The sequence below is a fragment of the Chrysemys picta genome, chromosome 13 (assembly GCF_011386835.1).
Source record: "Chrysemys picta bellii isolate R12L10 chromosome 13, ASM1138683v2, whole genome shotgun sequence".
Taxonomy (NCBI): Eukaryota; Metazoa; Chordata; order Testudines; family Emydidae; genus Chrysemys; species Chrysemys picta.
In genome coordinates, this window is record NC_088803.1 from 50,179,802 (window position 1) to 50,192,577 (window position 12,776).

General features: G+C 44.0%; 1 protein-coding gene across 14 annotated transcripts in view; it reads right to left on the minus strand.

The window, feature by feature from the left end:
- MYT1 (myelin transcription factor 1) overlaps nucleotides 1-12,776 on the minus strand; it is a 115,776-nt gene that overhangs the window by 37,559 nt on the left and 65,441 nt on the right. For all 14 annotated transcript variants that reach the window (XM_065566193.1, XM_042858472.2, XM_005309584.5 and 11 more), the window contains 6 exons: nucleotides 11,900-12,147; nucleotides 9,902-10,768; nucleotides 8,145-8,279; nucleotides 6,271-6,361; nucleotides 2,670-2,783; nucleotides 870-1,084 (listed from right to left, as the gene is read on the minus strand). In XM_065566193.1, coding sequence (XP_065422265.1) covers nucleotides 870-1,084; nucleotides 2,670-2,783; nucleotides 6,271-6,361; nucleotides 8,145-8,279; nucleotides 9,902-10,768; nucleotides 11,900-12,147 — 1,670 coding nt within the window. The remainder of the gene's footprint in view (nucleotides 1-869; nucleotides 1,085-2,669; nucleotides 2,784-6,270; nucleotides 6,362-8,144; nucleotides 8,280-9,901; nucleotides 10,769-11,899; nucleotides 12,148-12,776) is intronic.

The window sequence follows — 12,776 nt, forward strand, 5'->3', positions numbered from 1 at the left end:
AGCATGAGCACTTTTTAGAGAGCAGCTGCGTCAGGATTAAACAGGACTCTGAAAGTGGGATTAGCTACAAAGAGAAAGCCCTCTTGAGGCTGCTGACTTCTGCAAACTGGTTTCCTAAATCTTTTTTTTTTTTTATGCTTTAAAAGATGGATTCAACATGCCTGTGTGGAGACTAATGGAGTAGGAACATTAAACAGTGAAACTGCATCAGTCTGCACTGGCCATCCACTACAGAGGTGTAACATACGATTGCTAATTTTAACCCACCATGTCCATCTCAACTCCTACACCTAAAGATCCATCCTCAGGGGGGTTATTTGATCATTTCATTTTATACATGCATTTAATTGGAGGCTTCCTTTGGTCAATGGCTCTGCCAAGTCATGCAAAATCCTTGGTAGATAAGAGTGGTAGGTAGATAAGATAGATAAGATGTTAGATAACTGATGGCTAGACGGTGTATGATTAATACAATATAATACACGAGACAAACAGAATATCGTAGTTAGATATCAGATAGAGAAGAGATAAAATATAAGCCAACTAGCTAGAATAGAAACAGATGGATGAATGGAGGAATATATATGAGTTGTAAGATATTGGGGACAAACTGGAGGCTACTGTGTAACTTATCCCACCTATAGCTATTGTTCAGATGAACGTACCCAAGGCTGGATGCAATTCTCCCCAAAGCTGAAGCCAAAGAAACTATCCTTTGGGCTAAGGACTCCATAGACAGCTGTTCTTATTTGTCCCATCCCCTTCACTCAAACACACCCTCCCAAGAGCCATAGTATTTTCTGGCCTGTGATATTTGCTGATAAAGTACGGAGCACTCAGCACCAAACCCCTCGCTTGTCCCAACTTACATTTAAAGGCTTTCGGTGAGGTTTCGCTAGTCTGAATCTTTGGGGCAAGCATGCGTTTGCCAAAAACCTGAGCATCAAAACTTGCATAATCGAAGGTGACCTTGGAGTACTTCTCCAGCTCCTTGGCCAGGTTGGCCCTAGGGGTTGCTGGAACCATGTTGGGCCTGTAGCTCCCATACTGAGGAATCTCCAGCTGCTTCACAAAGCACATAGGCCTGCAGATTAAAAAAAAAAAAGAACCAAAACCTAACAATCAACAATACTTCTTTCATTTCCCCGCTTTGTAAGTGATTCACAGTGAAAGCGCCAAGCCATATCTTTTCTCCAGAGGATGGTTTACGAATATTATGCCCAAAACAAAGCAGGATCATTTCTTCATAACTCCGTTCATGGGTTTATCAGGTTTTCCTTACAAAATATGATGTGGGCCAGATTCTGATTTCATTTCCTCCAGACTCACACCAGAGAAACAGAGATCAGAATCTGACCCTGAGCTTCTAAAGAGTAGGGCTGGAAATTTCACATTTGAAATTCTTGCACTGGATCCAGTGATGTTAATTGCATAAATCACAATGCAACCTTTTATTGTGGGACACGGTGTCTATGTTTTCTCTTTGCCATTAGAAATAAAATCTTGGGGTAGTGCTGTCTTTTGGGAGAGCTGAAAAGAAATGGCATTAAATATTACAAAGAGAGCAGAGTTAAGCTCAAGTCACCACTGTACATTTGACTCCACAGTGAATATGAACACACAATAAGGGAAGGCCGCTACCCTATCTGCAGAGTCCCTTTTAATGACCCACTTCTGCTGTGCAGCCCATAGTGAATCAATTTGGCTTGCATATAAATTGCCTATTGTTATTCCCCTTCCTCTAACCTCTTTCCACTGGTTATTCCTTAGACTGTGAGCACCTTGGGCTTAGCACATAGTGGGGACTACCACAAATAAATAAATAAATCAATAAATAATGCTAATGGTCTTTTTTTTTTTTCCCTTCCAAAGATGCTGAGCACTCACAACTCCAGCTGACCTGAGTTTTCAGCTGTTCTGGAAAAAAAAAAAAACCATCAGAGCTTGATGCTTCGCTGGGCTGTGGCACATCAACATTTAGAAGGGTTTGCACAGCAGTCTTGCCTTAGTGCTCTCATTGTAAACTAACTAACCATATTACAATCCAGGTATAGCATCATGAATCACAAAACTGTGTAGGCAAGGAATCATCAGGGACATCCTTAGTGCTGGCCAGTCCTCATCCCAGGCAGATCAGATAAAACCAAAACAAATCAATCAAATCATTCAAAAATGATTACACTCCCTTCGAACCAACGGGGTCCCATTTCTGCAAGCCATGTAGTCAAAGAAAGACAAGTGTTGAGGTTTATTTAACAAAAGCTGCGACTGAATAATTTGTACGTGGCCTTAAAAAACAAACAACCCCCTACTTATAATGCTAATATAATAGCCATAATTCTCAGGCAGTTTGCATTGTAGTGTAATCAGCACAAGTGCCTTCTGCTGTACTGTTAAAACCCTTTGGCCTGTAGCCTCAGCATTAATTGATGCTACAGAAGCAATTCATTGTCCTGGATGCCCTCCATGGGATCATCAATTCAATATCCCCGCACCTTGGAGAGACTTATGATCACAATAACAGGCATCGGCAGTACCAAGATACAGCAGTACATGGATGGATTGTGACAGGGTGCTTTTTGCAACAGAGTTTACATTCTTTTATTTTGGGTGGGAGTTGGGGTTGGAAGAAATGTTGCTGCAAATCCTTTGTTATAAATCTAACATACCTGAGTATCCGGTCAGAATTGGAGCTACTCTTAGAGGGGTCACCGGCCTGCGGCTGTTGCTTTTCATGAGATTTGGCTAATTTTTCAGCAGCGGCTATGGGGCACCCAGATAAACTGTATGGAATTAAACGAGAAAGAAAGAAAAAGCTAAGCATGAGGAACTGGGATGAAGATCTCCATATGCTTTACAGACCAGGATATGCACTGAGCCCATGAGAAAATCTCTTTATTATTAGCAACAAGAGTCCTGTGGCACCTTATAGACTAACAGACGTATTGGAGCATAAGCTTTCGTGGGTGAATACCCACTTTGTCAGACACATGTAGTGGAAATTTCCAGAGGCAGGTATAAATATGCAGGCAAGAATCAGTCTAAAGATAACGAGGTTAGTTCAACCAGGGAGGATGAGGCCCTCTTCTAGCAGTTGAGGTGTGAACACCAAGGGAAGAGAAACTGCTTTTGTAGTTGGCTAGCCATTCACAGTCTTTGTTTAATCCTGAGCTGATGGTGTCTGGAAATTTCCACTACATGCGTCTGACGAAGTGGGTATTCACCCACGAAAGCTTATGCTCCAATACGTCTGTTAGTCTATAAGGTGCCACAGGATTCTTTGTTGCTTTTTACAGATCTAGACTAACACGGCTACCCCTCTGATACTTTATTATTAATTATTATTATTCTTATTTTTTGGCAACCTGTAAAGCATTCAGGCATCCACAGTGAATTGCTCAGAAACAAAAGTTCAGAAGCATTCAAAGAACCAGGATATGGATAAAAAAAAAATCAATAAACTAGGTCGAGTTCCTCAAAGAGAGAATGAGGGAGGTATGGTTCATTTGGAGAAGTTTTAATAAATCAATGGAATTTCTTCTCCTTACTTGTTCTGGTTCCTTGCTTAAGCAAACATTTCCAGGGATGATTTCAGTGGAAAATGTGCTTTGTAGATGTGCAGTTGTGTCAACATCTACTTGTACTGGGGGGCTTGCGTGTGACTTTTACACACGTTTGCCAGGACCTACATGGATGGGGCCTGAGTGTGGCTTTTAAGCCACAGCTGTCCATAGGCTGTGGTGTGGCACTGCCCTGTCCCAAAGGAGTCCCAAAAAGATTCTGCCTTGAGAGAGGCACAGTTCCCCTCGACGCAGCTCCTTGGACATGGGACAGATTGCACCCCTGGGTACATGAGCTCCATTCCATGGGCCATTGCTACAAGGGTGGGTGATGGAGCCAGGACCCTTTGTGGAGTCCTGTTTTCTGCCCACCCCGTGCAGGGAGTGCAGGGGCTGCTGTTTTAGGCAGCCATGAAAGGGGTGGGGAGGAGAAGCTACTTACTCCCCACTCTGCCCTGGAATGGCTGAAGAGGAGCCACTCGTAGCCTAGGCCAGGCAGATCCTGAAATGCTTACTATGATTGGCTGTAACTCAGTATTACAGGAGAGGCTCCCATTTTAGGCTCCTCCAGGCCTTGACCGCCCCCTCCTCAGATGTTTGCAGTGGGGATCCTGCCTCTTCCTATCCTAGCTTGGGGTGGGCGGAGGTCCTGGGAAGGTCTGGGCCACCTCTGTGTCAAGCACCCCTCTTCTGTCCCCACTGTGGAAGCTCCTCTGTCAGAACTCTGCAGGGTTCAGGCTCCACACACATGGAGATGGCGGGGCAAGAACAGGTGAAGGGTAGGGCCTGGCGTAGGCAGCCCGCAGGCTGACACTGGATTCTCCCCTTCACACCTGCAGGGGAAGCTGGTGGAATTTCCTGTGGAGAGAGTCTGCAGCAACTTAGATGGCTTCCCTTCTCAGTGGCTTGGAAAACATCCCCCTCAAGCCCAAAGAATGGCTCTGACGTAGCTGATGCCAAGGCAGCCACTAGCAACCTGGCCCCGTAGAAGCGATTCTCTCCAGGGGTAAGTGGGAGCCAGCGGGCCCTGGCACTAATGCAGCGGCAAAGGGCCTCGGTACAGATGCTCTTTGTCATGGTCTCAGGGGATTCATGGCTTTGAGGGGCATGGAACCTCAGCTTATTGAAGGAAGTACTCCTGCTCCCCTCCTTGTGCAAGGGTCTGACTGGAATTATGGGTGGAGAGGCTTTGTTCCCATGGAGACAGGCTCCAGGCCCTCCATGTTTACTCAGTCCTGAGTCAGGCAAAACTTCTATTGACTTCTGTGAATTCAGCGTTCCTTTAGGAGAGATGCTGCTAGGGCTGGCTTGAGCAGGCATAGTACAGGAGGCGCTCCACAAATCTTCCCTTACAGAGCTCTGCATCTGAACCTCAATCCTGGCCGGGCTCACCCCTGCTATTCCAGTCACAGACACCTTTTGTGCAGAGGTAATGTGGCAGTTTTGTGATGTTGACTAAGGCCCTCGTACTTATTATCACCAGTGACCCAAGCCAGCATTTGATTTCAGGCCACTAGACTCAAATCTAGTTCATGAACCCAACTCTCAACCACTTCCCCCCTCCTGCGCTGAACATCGACTATCAGACTGAAAACAGCTGACCGTCCCTTGTATTATCACTGGGCTGACCTGCAGGTAAACTGAAAATGAACTTCTCTTGCTGCCCTTTTCTGGGCCAACTGCCACCTACGCGCATCTGTCAGTAATGGTGGATGCTTCCACTTGCGTTGCAGATGCTCACTGCTACCTGCTAGTTAGTGTGCATGAAAAGTGGGTCTTCTCAATTAAGTGAGAACATTTCACTCATTTTCCTCTGGCCTCTCAGGCTGTGAGGAGGCATTCATCACATCAATTTATTTCATGACCTCCCCACAACGTATGAATAAATAATTACGCAAACTCACCTAGCGCCTGCAAACGAATTTAACATTTATAATTCTGTCAGCCAATCTGTATGTCCATTAAAGTGAAATGATTTAACCAAGACAGTCCTAAACTTGATCTAGATAACCCCAGCACTCTGCTATACAGCCTATATTGTCCAAGGCAACACCATTGGCATTTCTTTGCACCACAAGCTTCTTAGAAGCCCTCCTGACTAATGAAACATCTTCTGAGGATCACCTCAGAATTCTCATCCACCAATAACCTTTTTTACACTAGAGCGAGGGCAAAACCAGAACTTGAGGTACGTACAATTTCAGATCTCCAGATCTGAACCAATCTCTACTGATTAGTTCTGTATGAGATCCAAAACTAGATGGGAGCTATTTTTCACTTTTGTTGGAGCTACAGATGAAATTCATGCTGAGATGGCAGAAATTCATGTGAAAATAGCTGATCGTATGACATTTCTACCAACCAAAAACCTCATAAGTCTTCTGTGCCATCAAACGCTAACCCTCATTTGGACTAGAAACTCATCTTAAACTTCCTCTACAGCTGAATACCATCTCATTGACTCCACTCTAACTAAATGCCTGCACCCAAACCAAGAAACTCTGCTCTGCCTTCTTGCCCATTTCCATCTGATACCTGATATTCTGTCTGATTTCCAGTTCTTTATAGCCATCTATAATTAATCTGTCTTAGTTACACCATATCTCAGTGTGAAGTTCATTATGCAGGGATAAAACCAATGTAATTTTTGCTGTTTGCCTTGACGACGTTTCAGCCCCTGCGGTTATTGATTAGAACTTGAAGTAAGTACCTTCTGTGTGTGTTGCGATTGCTGTTCACATGACCCTGTCCTGTGCAGCCTGGTGTTGGGCATTTCAACACATTCTCGTGCATAGCCAAGACTTTGTAGCGAGGAGAGGAAGGGAAGAGGGGAGGGAAGTAAAAACAACTTTATAAAAACAGAGCAAAAAAGACAAATAGTCAAGTTTTGATGGTGGCTTCCTAGAAATCAGCAAATATGAAACTGTGCAATTAAAAGTTGTCTGCCTACAGAAAAGAGTTACAAGCCAACACTGCTCAGGTCAGCACTAGATTAGCATTTCTGCACAGGCCAGCTTGGTCTTTTTTCCTTGTTAGCTGATTGCAATCCATTTTTCCTCCTCCCCCTTCATTCCGGAGCCATGCCTGCCCATTTCAGGTGGATTTAAGTGATTGGAGTTGTATCTATGCTTTTATCCTTAGGACTAGTCTTTGTTTGATTTTTAAAAATTTTAATCTTCAGGATTATTGCTCCCTGCAGCGCTGACCTTAAAAGTAAAGAAAATAATTTGCTTTGCAAGCCTTCAGAAAGCACGCAGCTTGCTTTTTTATTTTATTTTTTGTATGCACATTTGTGTGAAGATAACTGTTACTTTCACCTTGTCTCCTGCAGTTCTGTGTTTATGGCAGGTCTGCAACCTCTGAAATTACAGATAAGGCAGCGGTTGTGGGGTTTTTTGGCCATTATTCCATTATCATGAGCACACAATACTGAACTTTATTTACATGTACAGAGAATTCTATTTAGGATGTTGGTACAAATAGAAATAAAATCTATATTTGAAAAAAAAAAAGCCAATGGCATAATGATAAATATTTTCTGCAGAATATATGAATGTTTAGATGGTATTTTGTAACTGTCAGGGTCAGGAGTGATTAAAAAGAGATTTGACTCTAGTGCACATATCAAATGGTTACTTTTTTTTTGCTATACAATAAAAAAAAATTTGCTTTAGAGATTTTTTTTTCCCACTCTTCTTCCCTCTTCCCAACAAGCTATTCCATGGTGGGGGACGGGGGAGGGAATCTGTGGGATTCAATATAGGGACCAAACCGACATGGTTCAACAGAAGATCAGTAGGGTTCTATAGAAATTACTGACAACACCTAGAGAAGTTAACAGAGAATGAGATCCTTTCTAAAAGTAGCATTTTTTTAGGCCACCCTATAGAATTCTATAGTAGGGAGATCTGTATGGGATGGATCTAAAAGCCTATACAAAGGTTATTATTTTCTATTAAATTCTCCAGAACTTTCCCATAAGGGTAGCTATAACTTTTGTCATCATAATGGTAAGACACTGTAACTGCATCACACAACATGAGAAATTAAACAATGCTCTTAAGGCAAAAATTACCCCAGGGCAGAAGGCCGGCACATGAGCTGTGCACCACTTAAGTTGTATTTGGAGGGCTTACGTGCGACTTCAGTGGTGCCCTGGCCTTGTGATGGGGCTCTTCTGCACAGGGGTGAATTACACTCTAAGGGTGCATCTACATTGTAGCTAGGGATGTAAAATGGCAACCTGTGTAGACAGATCTGCATGAACTGTACTCTAGCTAGCTCACTAAAAATAGAAGTGAGGATGCTGCAGGGTGAGCTGCACAAATCTGCCTGACTCCCCCCACCCCACAGGTACATAGTCACTTGTGCAACCTGCACTGAAGCCCTTGCCACTGTGACCTCACTTCTACTTTTAGTGGCCTAACTAGAGTTCAGCTAGTGTGGATGCATCTAGACAAGCTCCCATTCATACTCAAGACTGTAATACAGATGTGCTCTAAGGCGCAAACCTGCTAAGTGCCTCAGCACCCCAGGTTAGGCAGCCCTTTTTCTGCGGTGTGGAAATCTCTACAGTATACTCACTCTCTGGAGGGATCCTGTCTTTGTGGGGGCAACCAGACAGACTGCGATGGTGAGGATAGAGGCCTGTGACGTGACCGGTGCCATCACAGCCTGGAGTAGGACATTTGATCTCTCGCTTCTCAGGTCTTGAGGGATCTAGGAAATATGGGGAGGGGGATGTGGGAAAAATATTACCCAAGGCAAGGGCAGCAACTGGGTACAAATCATGATGACTGGATAAAAGAAAAGGAGCTATTGTATAGCACTGCTGTGATAGAGTTCATCACCAAGATTTCGGGATATGTTTGCATCTGTAGTTCAAGTGAGAGTCCAAGGTTGAATATTCACACCACTAGCTGCCTGATTGTTGGAGCAAATCGGGTAGTTAATGGTGCAAATACTCTGATTTGCACACCCAATTACATTTTTATAGGTTTAAAAATACAGGTGCAAGGTTTGCGGGTGGATACGAAAGGGAGGCCATGCTCAGTGTGGCTGAAAATGTATCGTGTAATGTGCTATATAAGGTCAGTGAGGTCATCTAAGAATTATGCCAGGATAATCCCATTGGCTCATCTTCAATCATGGACCAAGCCAAGCCAAAAGAAATTATTGATCTTAGGCCAGGCTTCAGTTTCTATAGGCCTGCCCACTTAGTGTCTAATACTTCCTGCAGAATCCAGAAAGGCTCAGCAAGTGATACCCTGCTTGAAAAATACGTGAACTGCATTCGTTTTCAGGTTGATATTTTCATATGAGTCCTATGTAGAAGTAGTTGAAATTTTTCAAATGTTAATAGTTTTGAAATTTGAAAGTTAATTCATTGATTCATAAATTAGGAACATTTTAAATGAAATTCTTCATGAAAGTTTTCACTCACTTTTCAAATGGAAATTGATAGAGCTAGTTGATTTTGTTTGTGTTTCAATTTCAAAAATTGTTAAAGTTTTTAATTTAAAAATGAAAAGGGGGAAACGTTTGCAAATATTCCCCCCCCCCCCCCACTTTCCTGCACTATGCTAGGAAAGAGGATGACAAACTCTCAATAGGAGAGGTGTGCATGGAATCAGGTGGTTCCTGTCTACAAAGCTTTCCTTTGTAGTTTTAGTTCAAAAATCTATTTAAAAGTAAACTGGTGCTGATTAAAGATTCTGATGAAATTGATGGATTGAGGATATTGATGGAACTTTCTCCATGTGTCTATTCAACACTTTCATCATGGCCCCATGGAGAAGGCTTCTACTTATCTATTGCTCAAGTAAAATATGGCACCAAAGCCCAAATGCCCTTAAAATCAGGCTACCAGGTCCATAGTATCTGGTCTCACAGGCTTTTTCTGGAATGGGAAGAATGACTAGAAGGGTGGCACTGGTGGGAGAGTTTTTGTTCTGAGTTTATTTTGGAGGGTCCTAGCTTATGGATTTTGGTCTTAATTGTCACTGGGAAGACTTTATAGCCAAAAGACTGGGTGGGAACATTTTAATAAATGGAAAGAAATAAAATGAATATAAATAGTCTCCCGGATTATCCACTCTGCATCGCTTTTCTCATTTCTGTCTTAGAGGTACAGGTTGAGATTTTCAAAGCCAACTAGGGAACTTGCCACGCAATTCCCACTGAGAGTAATAGGAACTATGTGGCTCAATCACCTAACCGAGCTTGAAAATCCACAACCAGCTAGTTTTCATGGGACACTTAGCAGTGAAGCTCAGATTCTTTCACAGTGCAAGGCTGTTGGGGAGGAAGATGGTGCATGGAAGCTTGTTCAGATACTCCACCTTTGCTGTAGTAGTTTTTTCTGATAGCGTCCAAAGGTTTGTTTTGTTTTTCGTCCACCTGGAAATGCTTTACGTGCTCCCCTGGCAGGCGGCTGGGCTCCCTCATGATTTTAACCTGCTCGGCTTTGAGCGCAATGGCCTGCTCCAGTAGCCCCAGGTTCCCTCTGGTCATCATGTCGTACATTTCAGACTCATCCGTCACGGCAGATTTCTGGGAGCGAGCATCGTCATCTTTGTCGTCATCTGACCTGACCTCCACGATGACCGAGTACTCAGGTTTGGGGCTGAACCGCCCTTCACAGTGTGTTTTCTGGGAGTCCCGAGACGTCTGAGGAGTTTCTTCACAGATGACTTCAGGTGCCAGCTCCTCCTCTTCCTCTTCCTCCTCCTCCTCTTCTTCCTCCTCTTCTTCCTCCTCTTCTTCTTCCTCCTCCTCCTCTTCATCCTCATCGTCGTCCTCCTCTTCTGCTTCTGCTTGCATGGCCTTTTGCAACTTGCAGGACTCCTCACAGTTCAGATCGTCCTGATGCTCTGGACACAATTCACTGCTACGTTCACTAGTGACCTCAATGACTTCCTCCGCATCCTCAGTTTGGATGATAATTTCCTTGTCACATTCCTCCTCAACCACCTCTTCTTCCGTCCCTTCATGGACCAGGTGCACAACATTAACAGGAGGCTTGGAGACCTGCAGTTCATTTTCAGGCATCTGCCCCTCTATTGCAAGGGTTTCTTCTGCTATTTGGCCTAGATTTAGGAGAGAGTTGGCAATGATTTCTTGATAGCTGCTGTAATTGGCCTTGCTAGGGCCGGGTGTACTGGTAGCTGCATTTTGTCCATAGTGTGATGATTTTGCTGGGCTTCTTACTGCAAAAAGGAAGAAGGAAAAACGTTATAAGCTCATAAAGAGCTCTTTGTCGCCTTTCAGCTTAATTGAACCCCAAGTCTTGTTGTTATGCCCTGGGTGAAGCCTGATTTATTGCATTTAGTAATGGCAGGTATAAAAAGGGGATTTCCATTTTAAAATTATTCCCACTGATAAGATGAGTAACACCTTCAGATATCTATTTTCTCCACTGAACCATCAGCTACACATTTTTGAACGTTGTCTGCACTAGCCCAAGGTGATGTTTTCAGGCTAAAGAGCACCCCATTGGAGGCTGATGCAAACTGCCTCAATAAACAAATACATTTACAAAGAAAGAGATAAGGGAGAAGGCTGAGATCCCAGGGCCAAAACTCTGCTCGGGTTACGCACATATACCTCCTCCCAAAGCCAATGAGAGTGGCATGAATTTGGGCCTAGGGGCCTTACTCTGTGATCACTGAGCATAAGAACAGTCATCCTGGGTCAGATCAATGGTCCATCCAGCCCAGTATCCTGTCTTCCAACAGTGGCCAATGCCAGGTGCCCCAGAGGGAATGAACAGAACAGGGAATCATCAAGTGATCCATCCCCTGTCATCCACTCCCAGCTTCTGGCAAACAGAGGCTACGGACACCATTCCTGCCCATCCTGGCTAATAGCCATTGATCGACCTATCCTCCAGGAACATATCTAGTTCTTTTTTAACCAAGTTATGGTTTTGGCCTTCACAACATCCTCCGGCAATGAGTTCCACAGGTTGAAGACAACAGAAAAGCTCACTACTTGTCTCTGGATCAGACTCCAAGACTCCAGTGTGCCTTTCCCATTGCTTTACATATTGAGCCGCACAGAGAAGTGCTTTTATACTCTCATAGTTCCTTCCCCAGGAATCGTCACTGATGGGAAAGCTCTTATTTTTAAGATGTTGGAGACAGTCTGTGACCAGGAACATAGCCAGGAACAGCCCTTCTCAGATTAAACAGGGTTTTTCTGTTGTTCTTCCACTGAATATAATAATGGAAGAACCCATCCTATACATAATTTAGAGGCACTATAACTCTTCATTATTAACACTCACTGCCCTTTTTCCATCTGTAAAATAAGCTCTGCAATCAATAATGATAAAGCACCTTCCGCTGGCTCAGGGCTGGGGGTCTCCTCCTGTTCTATCGTCTCTGCCTCTTCCTCCTCCAAAGTCCCCTCTGATTCATCAGTGACAGACTCCTCCTTCACCTCCGTCTCCTCGCTCCCATCGCTGTCCACATTGTAGCCTTCGTCAAGGGCCAGCTTCAGGGGGTGGGATTTTCTCTTTGACACCAGGTGCTCGGCTTCAGCATCCTGAAGTTTCCTCTTCTTTGCTAGAGGGCAGCTTTGTAAACTAGAGGAAAAAAGGACTCATTGCATGAGGGAGCATGTCTGAGAAAGACCTCAGAAATGGATTTGCTTTATTCAATGCAGCAAGGGGTAAAAAAGTCCTTTAAGGACTGAAGAGAAACGGGTCAACTTTGGGCAATGCACAGGGAGGGCCAGATCTTCAGCTGGTTTACATGGTCCTAGCTTTGTTGACCAAGCTGAAGATCTGGCCTTCATTCTTTTTCACTCTTCTCTAAAGAAACTCACCTATGAATGGACCAGCTCCTGATGCCTTTTCTCAGTTTTTGCTCAGAGATCACTGGGAGTTTGCCTGGCCCAGTAAAAACATTTCGTCCTATCGCATCTTATATCTGCCATCACAATTTATGCTAGGCCCAGTTGTTTCTAACCTGGACATTGTTGGATACTAAAGGCTGTTGGTTGCTTCTAGCTATAAAACTAGAACTGGTATTTAGGTCCAGCCATTGTGGCATATTTAACTCATGGGCACCAGGAGTCCAGATCTGCATAATATAATGCACTGATGAAAAATCTGTTAGCAGAAGAATGGACTCCAAGGCAGGCAACAAACTGGTATTTCCCACCCCACTTCCCTCCACCATGCACGCAAGTAGCAAGCAGACCAAGTCCTCA